Source organism: Arachis stenosperma, chromosome 6 (genome assembly GCF_014773155.1).
Source record: "Arachis stenosperma cultivar V10309 chromosome 6, arast.V10309.gnm1.PFL2, whole genome shotgun sequence".
NCBI classification, from domain to species: Eukaryota; Viridiplantae; Streptophyta; class Magnoliopsida; order Fabales; family Fabaceae; genus Arachis; species Arachis stenosperma.
The window spans coordinates 131256510-131273682 of NC_080382.1; the positions used below are offsets into that span (position 1 = coordinate 131256510).

A 17173-nucleotide genomic window follows, 5' to 3' on the forward strand; every position below is an offset into this window, starting at 1 on the left:
ATACCTTTCTTTTTAAATTTATTGTATACATTATACACTAAATTTAAAATTTTATTTTAAAGTGTTTCCGTAATAAATACACTGTTCTCATATCTTAATATTTGAAGTTTATAATAAATGATTTAGAAAAACATTTTCTAATGCTTTAAAATTTTAGAAGATTAATAAAATAAATTAATAAAATTTTTAAATTATATTTTTTATTAATTATTAAAACTTAAAATAAAATATAAATATATTTTTTATTAAAAATATTATTTATACACTAAAATTAATTTTTAAAATTATTTATTAATATATTTATATATAAATATATATGTGATTTAATTTATTTTTATTATATATTTATATAATTATATTTTAATATTTATTTTATACCGTTAGTTAATTTTAATATACAACATTAAGGATGGTAATTTCTTTTGCATAAATTTGACGGATGGAATTTGGTTCTATTTATAATTTACAAGAACCTAGAAAATAGTCCATACCTGCTTAAATGCCTTTTACCGAGGCTTTCTCTATTCGAATTTATCCCTTTGAAATAAATGGCTAAGAAGAAGCCAGCATTGCTGGAAACACTGCAATTCTTCCTTTGATTCGGACCAGCCTCATTTGAAGGTACGACTACGAAACCATCATCTAATGCTGCTTCCTCATTCAATTTTATTTCATAATCCTTTATTTCGACCTCTAAATTTCACCTAGAATATGCACGCTTTAAGCCCTTTTCCTTCTAAAGGTAACCACTCGTTGGTTCCTTCTCTTTTTGCGGGATTTGAATCTAGTCCTTCTCCCAATAGGAGAAGAATGGTGAAGCTTGGTTTTGTGTTTTCTCTGTCTCGTAGAACATGTATTGGTGATATTCAATGCTCAAGAAGCTTTTCAAGTGGTTACAGTATTGTATCATGTGTTGGGAACCCAAATTTTGATTTTAGATTAGGGTTTTTGTTTGGATACTCTAAAGTGAATTTTGTTACACCTATGGCGTGGGCGGTGGAGGATCAGGGTATTATTGGTAATGAATTGGTGGAGGGGCGGACTAATTCTATTGACAGTTCATCTGTTAGTGGCGAGTCTGAGGGGGCAAACTCTTCGAATTCGGATCAAAGTGAAGGTATTAACTGTCAGCAAGAGATGCATGGTGGTGAATGCAGTGGGACTGAGTTGTTTGAGGAGGAGGCAGTTTCTGCTGATGGTTCCTCAGTTAGCAGTGAGTCAGAGGGTGTGTACTCTTCGAATTCGGATCAAAGCGAAGATATCAACTATGAACAAGAGATTCAGACTGAAAACAGTGCTGGGGAGGATGGAAGAGAAGAGAGTGATGTTAAGGTTGATGTGAGAGCACTTGCAACAACCTTGCAGTCCGCTAAGACGGTTGAGGACGTGGAGGATATTCTTAAGGACAAGGGGGAGTTGCCCCTTCAGGTGTATTCAACCATAATAAAGGGTTTTGGTCAAGACAAGAGAATGGATTCTGCGTTGATTCTTTTTTATTGGATGAAGAGGAGGAAGATAGAAACTAATGGTTCTTTTGGCCCCAATCTTTACATATATAATGCCGTGTTAGGTGTTGTTAAACAGTCTGAACAATTTGATGAAATGGAGACCATTTTAAATGAAATGGCACGAGATGGAATCGCCTATAATGTTGTGACATATAATACCTTGATGGCTATTTACATTGAGAAAGGGGAAGCTGGCAAAGCGCTCGATATGCTTGAAGAAATTCATAAAAATGGCCTTATCCCGTCTCCAGTATCCTATTCTCAAGCTTTGCTGGCATATCGAAGAATGGAAAATGGGAATGGAGCTCTAAACTTTTTTGTTGACTTCAGAGAAAAATATCGACAAGGTGGAATAGGGAGAGATGATGATGGTGAAGATTGGGAGAGTGAGTTAATAAAGCTTAAGAAGTTTACAATCCGTGTTTGCTATCAAGTAATGCGTCGTTGGCTTGTCAGTCATGATAATTCGAGCAACAATGTATTGAAGCTTCTCATTGATATGGACAATGCTGGAATTCCACTGGGGCGTGCTGACCTTGAGCGACTTGCATGGGCTTGTACTCGTGAAGACCACTATATTGTTATCAGAGAGGTATACACAAGGATAAGGGAAAGGTATGATAAGATCAGCTTGTCTGTCTGCAATCATGTAATCTGGTTGATGGGGAAGGCAAAAAAGTGGTGGGCTGCTTTGGAGATATATGAAGACTTATTGGACAAAGGGCCAAAGCCAAATAACTTGTCATATGAACTGATAACCTCTCACTTTAATGTCCTTCTCAGTGCAGCCAAGAAAAAAGGAATTTGGAGATGGGGTGTGAGGCTTATTAACAAGATGGAAGATAAAGGCCTAAAACCGGGAAGTAGGGAATGGAATTCAGTTCTTATGGCCTGTTCGAAGGCTGCAGAAACTACTGCTGCAGTGCAAATATTTAAGAGGATGGTGGAAAATGGTGAAAAACCGACTGTGATTTCATACGGGGCTTTGTTGAGTGCTCTTGAGAAAGGAAAACTCTACGACGAGGCCCTCCGTGTGTGGGACCATATGATCAAAGTTAGGGTTGAACCAAATGCATATGCCTACACAATCATGGCATCAATTTATACTGCACAAGGAAATTTTAGTAGAGTAGATGCAATCATCCGAGAGATGGTAACATTGGGAATTGAGATAACAGTAGTTACATATAATGCAATTATTAGTGGTTGCGCACGAAATGGCATGAGTAGTGCAGCATATGAATGGTTTCACCGGATGAAAGTTCAAAACATCTCTCCCAATGAGATCACTTATGAAATGTTGATTGAGGCACTTTCGAATGATGGAAAGCCTAGGCTGGCATATGAGTTGTATATGAGAGCTCAAAGTGAAGGCCTTATCCTTTCTTCAAAAGCTTATGACTTGGTTGTGCAATCCTCTGAGGCTTATGGTGCTACCATCAATCTAAGTTCTTTAGGATCACGTCCGCTCGATAAAAAAAGGAAGGTGCAAATTAGAAAAGCAATGAAAGAATTCTACAACTTGGCTGATGTTTCCGGGAGAAGTAAACCATTTGATAAAAGTGAAATTTGTTACACACAGTCACAAGAATTGAATTAGTTAGTACAGAATAGGATAATCAGATATTTTACGACCTTTGTATATTCGGCATTGTTGTTGTTTGAAAGAATTGTTGTAATATTTCTTCTCCATATGTGAGCGAAATCCAGAGGTCCGCACATTCTCTGAAATTATGGCTCAAATCATAATCAAATGTTTAGTTGCAAGATAAGTTTCTTTTTAGTTGGCATTATAATCAAAATGATTGTTTAAATATGCTGCCAAAACTCGTTATCCCTGAGTAGTACACTTGTCATGATTAAAATATCAAAGAATAACATTGATATCTTCACTGATCTCACTGTGCCTCAGAATCTTATTCTCCATCACTTAAGAAAATGAAGATATGGTAAGGAATAGAAACCAAATATTCTAAAACTAATGTTGTGAATTTATCAGTTAACTATATATTTAAAGACCATGTATGATGTGATGGTAGTTTTCTTTTTTCCCCCCAAAATTTAATTCAGAAAATATTATTATTATTTCAAAATCAAAACCCTACAAACATACACAACATACACATTGAAGAATGGCCGCATCTACTTACGAATAAAATAAAAAATTTCCTAGCATGAGTTAAAAACAATGGAACACAATTGGAACATACCAGTCCACAAAAAAATAAACAAATAAAGGAGAAGAAAGAAAAGGAAAAAGCTGTTATAGAACGCTCCCTTTGCTTTCACCGCAAGCAGTTCATAGGCAGACAATATGAAAAGCGATTAAGCTGCTAAAGAGACTTGTGTGATTCAGTTTGCATTATCCTACTAGCGACAATATATGCTACAAAACTGTTATATATTGACTTTTGGATTACAGCCATATGGTCTAAAAAAACATGAATACATGATATATCAATTGGTACATTCCTATACTTTTCATTTTTTCAATATGAAAGCATCATCCCTCATGCTGAAATACGTTTCGGTAACATGAACAAGTGTATCAATTACACTTCAGTCTTGTATCCAAAATGGAGGACTACCGTACACCTGCAGCATGATATTTTGTTTGAGTTTGTGTTCACTTGGGTCTATACAAATACACGTGTGAATCGTTGTGATTTTTATAGATTTTAATGAATCAAAAGAGTAATTGTGGAACAAACATGATTTCAATTAGTCATTTAATGGAACTAAATTCAACAATGTTTGCTATCTAAAAGAACTATCTTGACTCGTTAAATCCTACAGGAACCAAAATAATACAATCATGTACCTACAGGGACTAAAGTGAGCAATAACCTAATTTGTTTCTTTGGGTTGATGATAATAGCATGGAATTCTCAATCAAGGGCCTTCTATTTCTACATCTTTTACATCTTCCGAACCTTGATTGGAACCAATATTTCTTGGTCCCTTTAAGGATTTGAAGCTAACCATCCGAGCAAATGCGCTCTTTGATCTGGTCATTGTTTTCACTCCATGCTTCTCAGCAAAGTCATCCGACAATTATTTTACAAGATCATCGAAGCGGCGCTTGTAGGTTGGAAACCTTGTCATAGATTTGGTGATCCCTTGAAGTTTAAATATGTGAAAAAAGAAAACGAAACAAAATAAACAAAGCGTTGTTTCATGGATCATCAGGAAAATAAAAGTAACTATCTTTTGCGTGATAAGTAACTTCTAGCCAATGCATCAAGCTCGGCACATTTGACCTCAGATACAGGGGCTGGCGCAGTACTGGAATTTTTCAACCTCTCTGAATCCCCACTCAGAAGTACTAGTTTGCATAGGTAATCCTCTTCTGGGGGAGAAAGTTGTTCTGCTCTGATTTGTTCTTTAATTATCAAAAGAGGATTAAGAAACCATTCAAAAAATTTCTCCCTTGGTCTGTTTGTGGTAGTCAGTTCGGTATTATCATCTACAATGAGGAAGCAAACAAAATTTCTTCAACTTGGTTATAGCAAAATAATCTTCACATAAGTTAAAACAAAAGGTGGAAGAGAGAGAAGAGAAAACCAAAGGCTGCCAAGAGTTCAGATTTCCACTAACTTATCAATATACGCGTGGCATTAGCTTTTGCAGGGCGCAACAACCCCTGGAGAAGGCAATATGCATGCAGGTAAACTGATACTTATAACTCGACTCCCTTTACTAGACTTAGCTTCTTTAATGTCTTTAGGTGTTATTAGAACTTTGGAAACCATTTTTTCTCCAACATGACGACATTCCCTAAATAAGCCATCCAACAGCTACACACATGACGATTCATTAGTAGAGACCCTCAAACAGGCGAATATTTAATTTGTGCATCGTTGGAAAGGATACAAAATAATACAAAGCGTAACTCAAGTGATTTCAACTCAACAATATTATTTTTTATTGATGATGAACGAGAAGGCGCCCTTCGTAAGGAGCCGCTGTGTCTTGAGAAGGAATTTGAATGTGCAGTTCTCTTTGATGAGTCAACCATTTTCCGATATTGAGGCCTATCAAATCAAGTAAAACTCAATACAAGAGCTTTAGCAAGCTAGTCACATTGACAAATAGAAGGGGAGTAGAATAAAAGCTAGGAAAGCAGGATCCTTCTGGCATGTCAAGAATATCATTGCTGTATTCATCATAGAGGGCCAAAGCTGCAACGATGAATCGAAGGCCCAGCAAGAAAGAAGACTCCTGTTTTTCCAAAGAACAAATGTATGTACTTAATCTCAACATAAATGAAACTTTATGATGATTTTTATGTATGCCTTGAGGATGTTTCACTTGGCATTATCACCATAAAGGTACAATTTTGGAAGGAATTTGTAAAGCTTCATTGCACCAAGGTTTAAAATATTGCTATATTAGTTTTGTTTTTATCATGTGATGGGTACAAAAGACAACCCGCCATAGCTAACATATTTAAGCATTTTGGATTTGCAAGTTATTTTTATCATGTACTATAAAGGGAAGGGGAACAACACAGTCTCAAAATTAGACGCTGTGATGTATAAAACAACAAATGCTATGCCTTCCAATCCCCAATTTTTGCTTCCACGTTTAGTTTTACCGTACAATCACAACACTAGTTTACCAGTCCGGAACCAACTAAATTAAGTGTATCACTAAATTGCTACAAAGTTGTAACTTTGACTCGAGTATAACATAATTGTTTATGCCTATAGTACACAGGAAGTGGATATGAACATTCACCTGATAAGCAATAACACCTACATATGCACCAAGAAAGTAACTTGCCATCATGGATGCCAGAACTGCCCCAGCAACTGCCAATGGCCATAGAAGGATAGCAAGGCCAACAAAGTCTCAGACATACATGCTCAGCAACGAACCCACAGCAGCATCAACAGAAAACCTTACTACATAACAATTTAAAGCATGCACAACAGAACCATATATCGGGAAGCAACCATTGAATAAGAAACTATGGATTATTTACAGGCCACAGAACCATCATTTCTTTCTCAGTTATGAAGTATGTTCTTGTTATACCTCAAAAGATTGTCTAATCAAACAAAAATTGTAATTAAGCACACTATGCAAGGAAGACAAAAAGGGGAGGTTTCAATTAATACGAATCAAACAAGAACACGTCAAATATATATTATATAACAAAGTAACAGATTGTTCCAACAGCAAATTAAATCTCATATCATTCGGGTATGTACATTATTCCAATCAAAGGGGTTTGCAAGTCAAAAGTTACATTTGACACATTTATCCAGTTCCATATATTACGCCATTAATAGCACCTGAAACAAACAACAGCAAAAGATCAGTCTCAAGTACTATTATACTGTTCAAGGACGCAGCATGCACAGAAACAATAACATGAGCACAAAAATTGGGCAATTCCTCAAAGAAATAGCCTTTACTAGTGATGAACAAAATTATGAATCCACAATGTTCACCAAAGGTAAATTCTAACAAGCCAATTGTTAAATAAGCACAAAATCATGGGGAACCTAAAATAATCAATAGCAGGGAAGAAAGAAGAGACCTTTGAAGAGGGATTTTAGTTGTAGTAGAGCTCGAGGCCCATGCCGTCGTGGATCTCGTAATCTTTGAGGGTGATGTGATCCTTGTAGATGGTGTACCACTTCTGGATGCGAATCTTGTCGGCCCTCGTTCCTGTCTGAGCTGCAACCAGCTTCTTTAGGTCTCCGATGGTGTCGTCATCGTTGCATTTCACGCGGACCTTCTTCCCCAATCGATCGTTCAGAACCACCTCGATCATCTTCTTCTCTTGGTTAATCGTTCCCAGGAACTCGGAAGAAACCCTAACCCCCAATGCCTTCTTCCACGCCTTTGTGTTTGAGTCTGTGAGTAGGGAGATAGAAGAGTTGATTATAGCTTTGATTGAAAAGTTATTTTAAAAGATAAAAGTTTTAAACTTCTTACTCTAAAAGAGACGAGCACGACGGCGACGCGAGCAGAGAGGAATACAACTTCACAAGCAACGATAAGGAAATCGAACAAATAAGGATAAATTGTACATCAATAAAATTTTGAAATGGTTGGAATTAGGGTTTTTATTTTTTATTTTTTTTGGTGACTATTAGAGTTTCTAATTAAAAATAAGGTTTGAAATTTTGTTTTGAACTTAATAAAGATTTGAATCAGTAAATTATATATTTTTTTGGTGACTGAAATAACTTAAATAAAAAAAATAAAACAAACAAAATAAGGAATTGTTTATAGTACTAATCTTAAACTCTCCTCAAGGTGAAATAAGTTTTATATGCGAAAGTTGTAACTTTATCGTCATCTTTGTTATAGTATCTGCCACCGATTTGCATCTTTTATAATCAAATAAAAGTTAACACGCAATGCATGATATTTTTTATTTTGAGTACCAATTGATCAATAAACCCAAAACCATTTTGAGTAACAAGATTAAATGCTTCCATACAATCCGTCTCACAAATAACATCTCGTTGACCTACATTTCAAATTAGGAGATATCCTCTCCAAATAACAAATAATTCTCCTTGAAGAATACTATTATTCTCAATTATTCCCAAACATCTCATTTGCCAACTCCCATTACAATCTCTAATAACACACGTAAAACCAAATCAGTAAATTATATATAAACTATAAATATGTATTTTGTGCTAACTTAAAAGAAAGAAAAAATATTTTTTGTTAAAGTATTTGGAGGGAAGGTAAAATTTTAGAAAAAAAAATTTTAATTTATTTTTGACAATATTTATAACAATAAATTTATTAAAAATTTAAGAACAATATATAAATATCACAAATGTTGCTTGTTTAATTTACAAAAACAACACTTTTTATATGTACTTTAATTGATCAAAGAAAATATTTATAGTGTGTTATTAAAAAAAATTATAACAGCTTTGTCTCTATGTAACAAATATTAAGTGTTGTCTTTAATTAGTAAAGACAATATTTTTTTAGTGTTATTTGTTGTATATGTTATAATAGCTAAAAAATATTGTAGGACTGAAGATCAATCTTAAAAATCATAATAATGTAATTAAAATTTTAAGGACCAAGTCAATACATTATTTAGATTTCACAGACCCATTTAAAAATTTAGTCAAGATTAAGGATACATTTAAAAATATAATAATAATAATTTTTAAATTTTTATGAGTGTATTGGTTATGAAAAAAATTAATCTTTTTAATATTGTAATTTTAGGTTTAAATACCATGTGCTCCATTTTATAAGTAAAAAGATATTGGGACAAGATTTCATTATTTTTAATTCTGTTTAGAATTTCTTGATTTATATCCAGCATTGTTGTTGCATGAGCTTTTTCTATTCTCAGACGGTATAAGTGGAGGAATTGTTGTAATATTTCTTCCCCATATGTGAGCAAAATCCAGAGGCAGCACATTCTCTGAAATTATGGCTCAAATCATTCAAATATTTAGTTGCAAGATAAGTGCATTCCTTCAGAGATATTTTTTTCTGTCCTAGTGTTTCTTTTAGTTGCCATTATCAAAATACAACTCACACGCATGAAGAGGCATTATCAAAATGATTGTTTAAAGGGCCTGCTACACATACAAGCTTACAAGCTTACAAGTTGGCCCAGCCCAAATACAACTCACACGCATGAAGAGGCATTACACGGAGCGTCACATTCACGCGCTCATAACTCAAACGGTTACGTATCCTACGAGTAATGGGAGACTCTTCCACTTCTTCCACTTCTCAAAACGATTCGAAAACAAGGCAACGCTTCCATTTTCGAGCGAAAATCGAAGTTCAAAACATACAACTCGTCGCTAACCTTCGAAACCTCCATTAAAACACCATCAAACTCTCCATCAACAATCTGAAGAGAAAACAAAGCAACAATACTCAAGGTAAGTTCATTACGAACTAGGTTTTACTTTTCTTCTACGTCGTTGTTCTAGGGTTTACTGTTATTCTTGCTTCTTTGTTACACTGTTCTTCTACGTTGTTGTTCTAAGTTCTCCTGTTATTCTTATTGTTCTAGATCTTCTGGTAACTGATTTTTTAGGGTATATTCCGTAGATTGGGGGGTGTATACTGCTTGACATTGTAATGTTGCTTGATATTAAAGCATGTTTGAGTGATATCTGACTGATATATATATATATGGATGTATCTGAATCATATATATGGGTGTATCTCACCGTTATCAATGGGTGTATCTTACTGTTATTAATGGGTGTATCTGACTCATATATATGGGTGTATCTTACTGTTATCAATGGGTGTATCTTACTGTTATTAATGGGTGTATCTGACTCTTATATATGGGTGTATCTTACTGATATCTTTGGGTGTATTTTTCGTTTCAGAGAAAATGGCAGCAAGAAACCAAACAAAAGACCTTAAGTGTGCCACACATCTACTAAGTGATAACTTCAGAAACATGACCGATGAGAAGAAGGCGATTGTGAGGGATCTAGGATTCGGTGGGTTGATGTACATCCCACCACTAAGGGTGGATCACCAACTGTTAAGGGAGCTGGCAAACAACTTCAAACTTGGGGAGAACAGACTGAAGACAGGATATGGTACTTTCCAAATAACACAAAAAATAATAGGTCATGCGCTTGGCATCAACGCAACAGGTAACTAGCTCAAAATTACAGGTGTATATTAAGTTGATGCTTGGGTGTATTTAAGTTGATGCTTGGGTGTATTTGAACCGACTTTGATACTTTGTTGTCTTCCTTTTTCTAGGAGATCTATTTCCTGAGAAAGTTGAGTATAAGAAACTTTCTGATGATGACAAAATAATTTTTAGAAGATTCTAGGGTAAGACCCTCAAAAGTCTTACCGATGAAATGATGAAAATCGGCGTTGGCAACGAAGAGGAACGCCTGATGTTCAAGAGGATATTCATCCTCTATATACAGATGGCGTTCCTTTTGCCAACGACGATAAACAAAATATCGCCTGTGCACCTGGCCCCAATTTTTAAGATGGACGGCATATCGGAGAGAAACTGGGGTGGGCATGTTTTGACCTTCATGGTCAAGGGCATTACAGACTACAAGGAGAAAAAGAAGAAGGCAATTGATGGCTGCCTCTTCGTCCTAATGATAATTTACTTTCATCTTTCAAAAAACAAAGGCAAGAAGAGGAATGAAAGACCACCAAAATCGTGGATTGCCAACTGGAGTAAGGAGCAGTTGGTGGAAAGAATGAATGCAGAAAAAGAGAAAATTTTGGTAAGTAAACATAATATGTTGGATGTATTTTATTTACCTGAATGCTGTTAACTAAAATATCTAATGTTTCAGGGGATTGTGAAGATGGCGGAGACAAGAGAAAAAATAAAAAAAAAGAAAAAAAAAAGAAAAAAAAAACAAGAAATAAAAAAAACAAAAAAAAGGAAGGCGAGTTCAACATCGTCTTCGGAGACAGAAACAACTACTGACAGTGACAGTACTACCTCTGAGTCTGAGACTCAAGAAGACTCAGAGGATTCAGGAAGAAAACACCCCAGCAAAAAGGGGAAAAAGTAAGTACCATACTTGGATGTAATTTCTTTTTCGAGTTGGGTGTATTTTGTTGATCACGTTGGGTGTATGTAGTTTATTAAGCTGGGTGTGTTTCGTTTGCTGCGTTGGGTGTATATTGTATATTCAGTTGGATGTATCTTGTGCATTCACTTGGGTGTATTTTTAGTATGTTCTAAATGATGATTGTTTGCCTTCCAGAATGGACTCCAGAAAAAGAAAGAAGAGGCAAGAGGAGTCAGATTCTGATTCAGAATCTGAATCTGAATCAAGTGATGAGTAATGTCCTGAAATTATTACTCCTTTCTTTTGGCTTCATTATAAAGATTTCGTGTATTAACTGAAGTGTCTATTATTAACTTATAGGAGCGAAGAATCATCACTGGTGGAGAAGGAAAAGAAAAAGAAAAAGACAAAAACAACACCAAAAAAGTAAGCACTTCTTTGGATAATATTCTGTGATAAAATTAATTTTTTATTTCTGGTTGGTACTCTTTTTTTTTCCACCCAAAACACAACCAAAAAAGAAAAAAGTTGTTGTGGAGGATTCACCTCCTAAAGAAGATCAATACTTTGATGGGTACAGTACCTCGTAAGCTATATTACCGTCTATCATCATAATTATTTTTGTTAAAATCTTCTTTTATGAATGTAGTGAGAGATATGAAATATCAAGTGAAGAACTAGATGAATTGCTAAGGAAAACGTTGATAAATCTGCTGCAGAGAGGTATGTCTTGCTCGGCTGTCTATTTCAGATTTTGGTGTGTTTTCTTTCCTAATAATTGTTTCTTGTTTCGCAGGGAGAACAAAGCTGACCTGCGATCGACAGAAGGTCGCTATGTCTCCTCTGAAACGTAAGAAGCTTTATTTAATAAAATCTTGTTATCATGATTTGGGTGTATTTTGTGGAACCATTTGGGTGTATTGTGTTGATCAAGTTGGGTGTATGTTGTTTATTAAGTTGGGATATTTTGTTTGTTGTCTTGGGTGTATATTGTCCATTCAGTTCGTTGTATCTTGTTCATTCATTTGGGTGTATTTAATACCTGTCTCTTATTTTGTCTGAATAACATGAAATCTATTTAGAATACCGGCTGTGAACTTGGGAAGTAATGATCCTTCCTCTCAAGGACGCACAGAACAGAGTAGTGTAAACCAGCCGTCAGAGAGCATGTAATTTCTCTTTCAAATAACCGTTACTTTTGTTCTTATATTACCTTCTACTTCTAATTCTGTATATATTTTTTTTAGAAAAAAAAGTCCTTTATTATTTTATTCAAGAAAAAAAAGTTAGGAAAAAAAAGCAAAAACTGCAAGTATGTAAGTTCTCAAAAAACAAAGCATGTCTTCTTTTTGAATTGTTCGGGTGTATTTATTGACTTTTTTTGGGTGTATTTTAGGTTGAGTCCGGCTGATTCGAATATGATGGTTGTGAGGGAACAGACACCGTCGGATGTGCTTGCAATGTGAGTTTTTCAAGAATATTTCAACCTTATAACCTTATTATTTTCAAAGGCATTGTTAACCTTTCATTTTTCTTCTTGTTTAGAGTCCCGATTCAAGTTTTTGTGCCGCCATCCCAAACAACCATTGTGCCGGAACTTCAAGAAATACCTGAGTCAGATTTTGAACCAACCCCTCTGCCTCAGATAGAAGGAACTACAGAAACGTAAGAAATAGTATTGGGTGTATATTGGGTTAAAGTTCGGGTGTATAGTTGGTAACAGTTTGGGTGTATATTGTTCCTGATTTGTTTTTTTTACGCCATGATTAATTTTTTGTAACTGTGCATCACTCCTGAACCCCCCCCAAACAACTTCAAGAAACCACACCCACGCTTCCCCCAGCTCCAACTAAAATGTAAGTTCATCAGACTAAAATCAATCTTTTCTTCTTCATCCGTATATTCTTATTCTTATAATACGTTATACATGATGACACAGTCATCCAGCTGCAGAAGACGTTGCTGCCCTTATGATGATGGCACGGACAGCATCCTATGTTCCTAAAACAGATCCAGTGCCATCATTCAGCCTTGGCTTGACTGATTCAAGCCAGGAGGGAGCGTCAACGCAGGAGACAGAAAGCGCAAAATCTCCAGAAACTGCAAATTTGCTGGAACAATTAGACAATTTGGTCCAAAAATTAGCAAGCAGTGCAGCGAAGGGAAAAAACGAAAGTCCACAAATTCAAAGGGAGACTGGGGGAGAAAGTTCTGGGAAGTTTGAAACTCCTGAGGGAATAAATCAGATTACGGATGATATGAAACAAAAGTGCTACATCTGGGGGACGAGACTGAAGGAAGACGCAGATGGCAATACTAACGAGTATGAGCACATGTGCACTCTGATTGCCCAAGATAAATACATATTGATTAGAATGCACCTTGCATCCCTCCAGGCAAAAAGTGATATAGAATCTGCGGTAATATTAGAATAACATTAATATTTTTACACCAAAGTCAACTGCAATGTTTATTAATGTAAAATTGATTTCGGCATATATTTGTAGATTGTATCTGCCATCTGCCACATCCTCAACCAGAAAAATGAAAAGAGGTTTCAAGAACAAATATACTGTCTCCCCCCTGATATTGTGGTAAGTGTTACTTCTACGAACTTTGGGTGTATTTTCTGTATTGACTTGGGTGTATTTTTTACGTTCGATTGGGTGTAAGTTGTGTAGTCATTTGGGTGTATTTAAAGTATTCACTTGGGTGTATTTTTAGTAATTTATTTCTTGTTTCGCAATTCTTGCAGAACATGGCACTTTCGGATCACCCAAACGGGGAATTCATATCACCGAAAACGAATAAGGAATTCAGGGTGGAAAACTACCCGAGTTTTATTCCCTTCATAGATAGAAAAAAATTAACTTCGCATCCATATGTAAGTTTTCATTTGCTAAATTTGTTAGTACGCTTCTTTACTTATATGCCAAATAAAATAACACACTGTTGAAAATGTGGCAATCCTTCAGATTTTTGTACCTGTTTGGTACTCGGGGCATTGGTGGTTATGGCTGATAGATACAACGAAGCGGAGATGTCATATACTTGACCCGCTACACAAAAAAGCTCCCGGCGAAGAGAGAAAGCAGCTTAATAAATTCACTGTAAGTTGCCTCTGTCTTCTTTACTTTAAGTTGTATTGGGTGTATATTGTCCATTCAGTTGGGTGTATCTTGTGCATTCATTCGGGTGTATTACTGATTCGTTTTGGTATTTAAGGGATATGTATTTTCAAGATTGATAACATATGCCGGCGGGGAACCTCTGAGGAAAGGCGAGAAGGAGAAGGAAATTAAATCATCATATGTTATAATATCAGGCCAAAAATCAAGGTATAAATTTGTGACTCTAAACATTAAACTTTTGAAGATGAGATTTGTAATCTATTTTCTTCGTTTTCAACTATGACTGCGTTATCTACGTTATGAAGTGGATGGAGTTAATTGAGCCAGAAAACATTAAAAAGGGGAAGTATGAATGGGATAATTGGCCACAGGTAATTGTCTTTAGAACTATATAACTCTGTATTACTTTACTGAATTAATATTACTGTTTAAACAGAATATACTTTTTAATTGTAGGAGGAGGTGGACCACTATAGAGTGAAGTATGCTTCGCGGATACTATTCAGTGAGATGAATAAAGAGAGAGATCGGGCAATTAGAGAGAGTAATGCTATAAGGCTGTCGAAGCCATCCTTTGTATTACTGAGTCCGTTTTGTCAGATAAATTCTACTGATATAGAAACTGCGTAATCCAACTGCTGGGTAGTTTGTAAATTGAACAAATAATGTAAATATTTGCCATTTATCAACAACTTCTATTCCATGTATATTTTTTTCCATAGTTAAAACTATCTGTGCTGTATTCAAAAGCTGTATTACAGGTGGTAAAATATAAAGAAAAAAATCAAGCCATATATAAACGCAAATTATAAACTGTTACACCCAACGCAAGTCTAATAATACACCCAAGATTGCATAAAATATACACCCAAACTGTCTGTGCTGTATTCAAATTGTATGAATTACATGTACTAAAATATGAAGAAAAACATAAAATCAAATATACACCCATAACCTGCGAATTTTTACAGCTTTTGTTCTATATGTATCTATATATGTAGCTATATGTAAATTGTGAATGAACAAAAATACACCCAAAAGAACAGTGCTTTTACACCCATATTCTCTAAAACTATACACCCAAAGAGTTATCCCCTGCTGCTGCTACCCTGAACTGATAATTCATAATGTGTCCTTGATATTGGCTGGAATTTGAATACACCGCTGATGCAGCATCAAACAGGTTTATCTGAATATAACACTCACACATTAGCTAAACTATTAACGAGAAAAGTAAACTCAATCGCCACAAATTTAAAGAACATTACTTTTACCTCGCTTAAAACTTTCGTCTTCTTCTTCTTTGTGGCATTTGCAATCTGTTTGTCCAGCTTTGAACCTAGCCTATTTTTTGGACGTCCTCTTGTTCGAATCCTTGGCGGGCTTTGAAGCTCGTTAACGGATTCCAAGTTGGCGTCTTCGTGGGATAAAGAAGATGTCCCCTTCCTTTTGGCTTTTAATGATTCCATCTCGGCCATGACGTTATTGTACGCACGATGCAGAATTGCAGTCAGCTCCTCCGATTGGATGCAAATTCGCAAATATTTTGCGAACGAAAAATCAATTGGTCGAACCTCTTGCTTCTTGGCTCCATCAGTGGCTCGTCGTGGCTGCTCTTGATGTGTGTGTGTCGCCTCTTTACCTTCTTGCTCCATCGTTCCAGTATATATCTAGGTGACACTTGGCTTACTTGTTCGAAGCTTAACACGCTTAGTGCGTGACGGCACAGAATCCCTCTCGACTCGAATAATAAGCATTGGCATTTTACCTCGGCTGCAACTGAGTCGTAAGTAACTACGAACTTGTTGAATATTGAGCTGGAAACTTGTTCTCCGACTTCGTATACTGAATAGCCTAGAGCGGAATTCTTTAATCTGGTGATGTAATTCGCCTTTCCTCTGAATTGCGCTTGGACTTCCCTAAACTTTGCATGAGTGTACGCATCTTGAAACTGAGCTTCAATGGAGGATTTGGTTGCACACGGTATGACCGTATGAAAATCTGCAGCATCTGATTCTCTCTCTGCTTGCTCCCTGCTTCCGAGGCAATTATCGTATTGTTTGACGAACTGAATAAGCGAGCTGTTCCGGGTGATATACTTGTTAAAAAATGAATGCATGTTCTCGCTCATCTGTGTGCTTCTCATCCCTGCCCAGAAGTGGTGATCCAGATAGATAGGAACCCATATGTGACGGTCTTCGTACAGATCTGCAGAATACACCCAAACACATACTATAAATACACCCGAGGGAACATGCAATTTACACCTCTGCTGCAGATTTTAAAAAGACATTACCTGAAAGCCACTTGTTGTCCGCAAGACCAAAATTCAGCAGAAAATCATTCCAATTCCTATCGAATGAGTCTTTGCTATGAGAGTTCCAAACAACTTGGCTCATTTCTTCTTCAATATCGGCATGTCCCTTGTACCTGTTTAATTTACTTGGAATCTTCTTCATGATGTGCCAAATACACCAACGGTGAACTGTTGTTGGCATACAGGCCTCTAAAGTCCTTTTCATTGATGCGCACTGATCGGTGAAAAACCCTTTCGGAGAGTTTCCTCCCATGCAACGAAGTCAGCATTGAAATAACCATTTGAATGATTCAATTTCTTCGTTCTTCATCAAAGAGCATCCGAGAAGTGTTGACTGACCGTGGTGATTCACCCCGACAAAAGAACCACATACCAAATTATACCTGAAACAAATTACCATAGTCCAGAATGCAAAATCAGTAGGTACAACCCAAAAAATGCTTCGTATACACCCAATGAAACAGCCAATATACACCTCTGCTGCGGATTCATAAAAATAAATTAATTTAGCATCATAAACAGGGACAGTTTGTTACCTATTTGTATTGTAGGTGGTGTCGAATGAAATGACGTCTCCGAAATACTTAAAGGCAGCTCTGCTTCTTGCATCGGCCCAAAAAGCCAGCTTAATCAATTGATCCTCCTCAAGTTCGAGCTCAAAAAAGAAATTCGGATTCTTCTCTTTCA

At 35.9% G+C, this 17173-nt stretch overlaps 2 protein-coding genes across 3 annotated transcripts; one reads left to right on the forward strand and one right to left on the reverse strand.

Moving 5' to 3' along the window:
• The first annotated feature begins 507 nt into the window (after window positions 1-507).
• LOC130936730 (protein LOW PHOTOSYNTHETIC EFFICIENCY 1, chloroplastic-like) lies at window positions 508-3292 on the forward strand. Its single transcript, XM_057866871.1, has one exon. It carries the CDS (start codon window positions 712-714, stop codon window positions 3106-3108), a length of 2397 nt encoding a protein of 798 aa, XP_057722854.1. The 5' UTR covers window positions 508-711; the 3' UTR covers window positions 3109-3292.
• A 3336-nt stretch (window positions 3293-6628) lies between these two features.
• Window positions 6629-7606, reverse strand: LOC130932901 (ubiquitin-like protein 5). Of its 2 annotated transcripts, XM_057862357.1 has the most exons (3): window positions 7458-7606; window positions 7057-7376; window positions 6629-6808 (listed from the first exon to the last, which is right to left on the reverse strand). In XM_057862357.1, the coding sequence occupies exon 2, from the start codon at window positions 7291-7293 to the stop codon at window positions 7072-7074; it is 222 nt and encodes a 73-aa protein (XP_057718340.1). In that variant the 5' UTR covers window positions 7294-7376; window positions 7458-7606; the 3' UTR covers window positions 6629-6808; window positions 7057-7071. The 2 variants fall into 2 exon arrangements, with proteins under 2 accessions (XP_057718340.1, XP_057718339.1); XM_057862356.1 differs by lacking the exon at window positions 7458-7606 and having other exon boundaries at window positions 7057-7429.
• Window positions 7607-17173: the final 9567 nt, after the last annotated feature.

Coding starts and splice junctions, on each gene's coding strand:
- LOC130936730 (XM_057866871.1), top strand. CDS start 712: ATGCACGCTTTAAGCCCTTTTCCTTCTAAAGGTAACCACTCGTTGGTT.
- LOC130932901 (XM_057862357.1), bottom strand. CDS start 7,293: ATGATCGAGGTGGTTCTGAACGATCGATTGGGGAAGAAGGTCCGCGTG.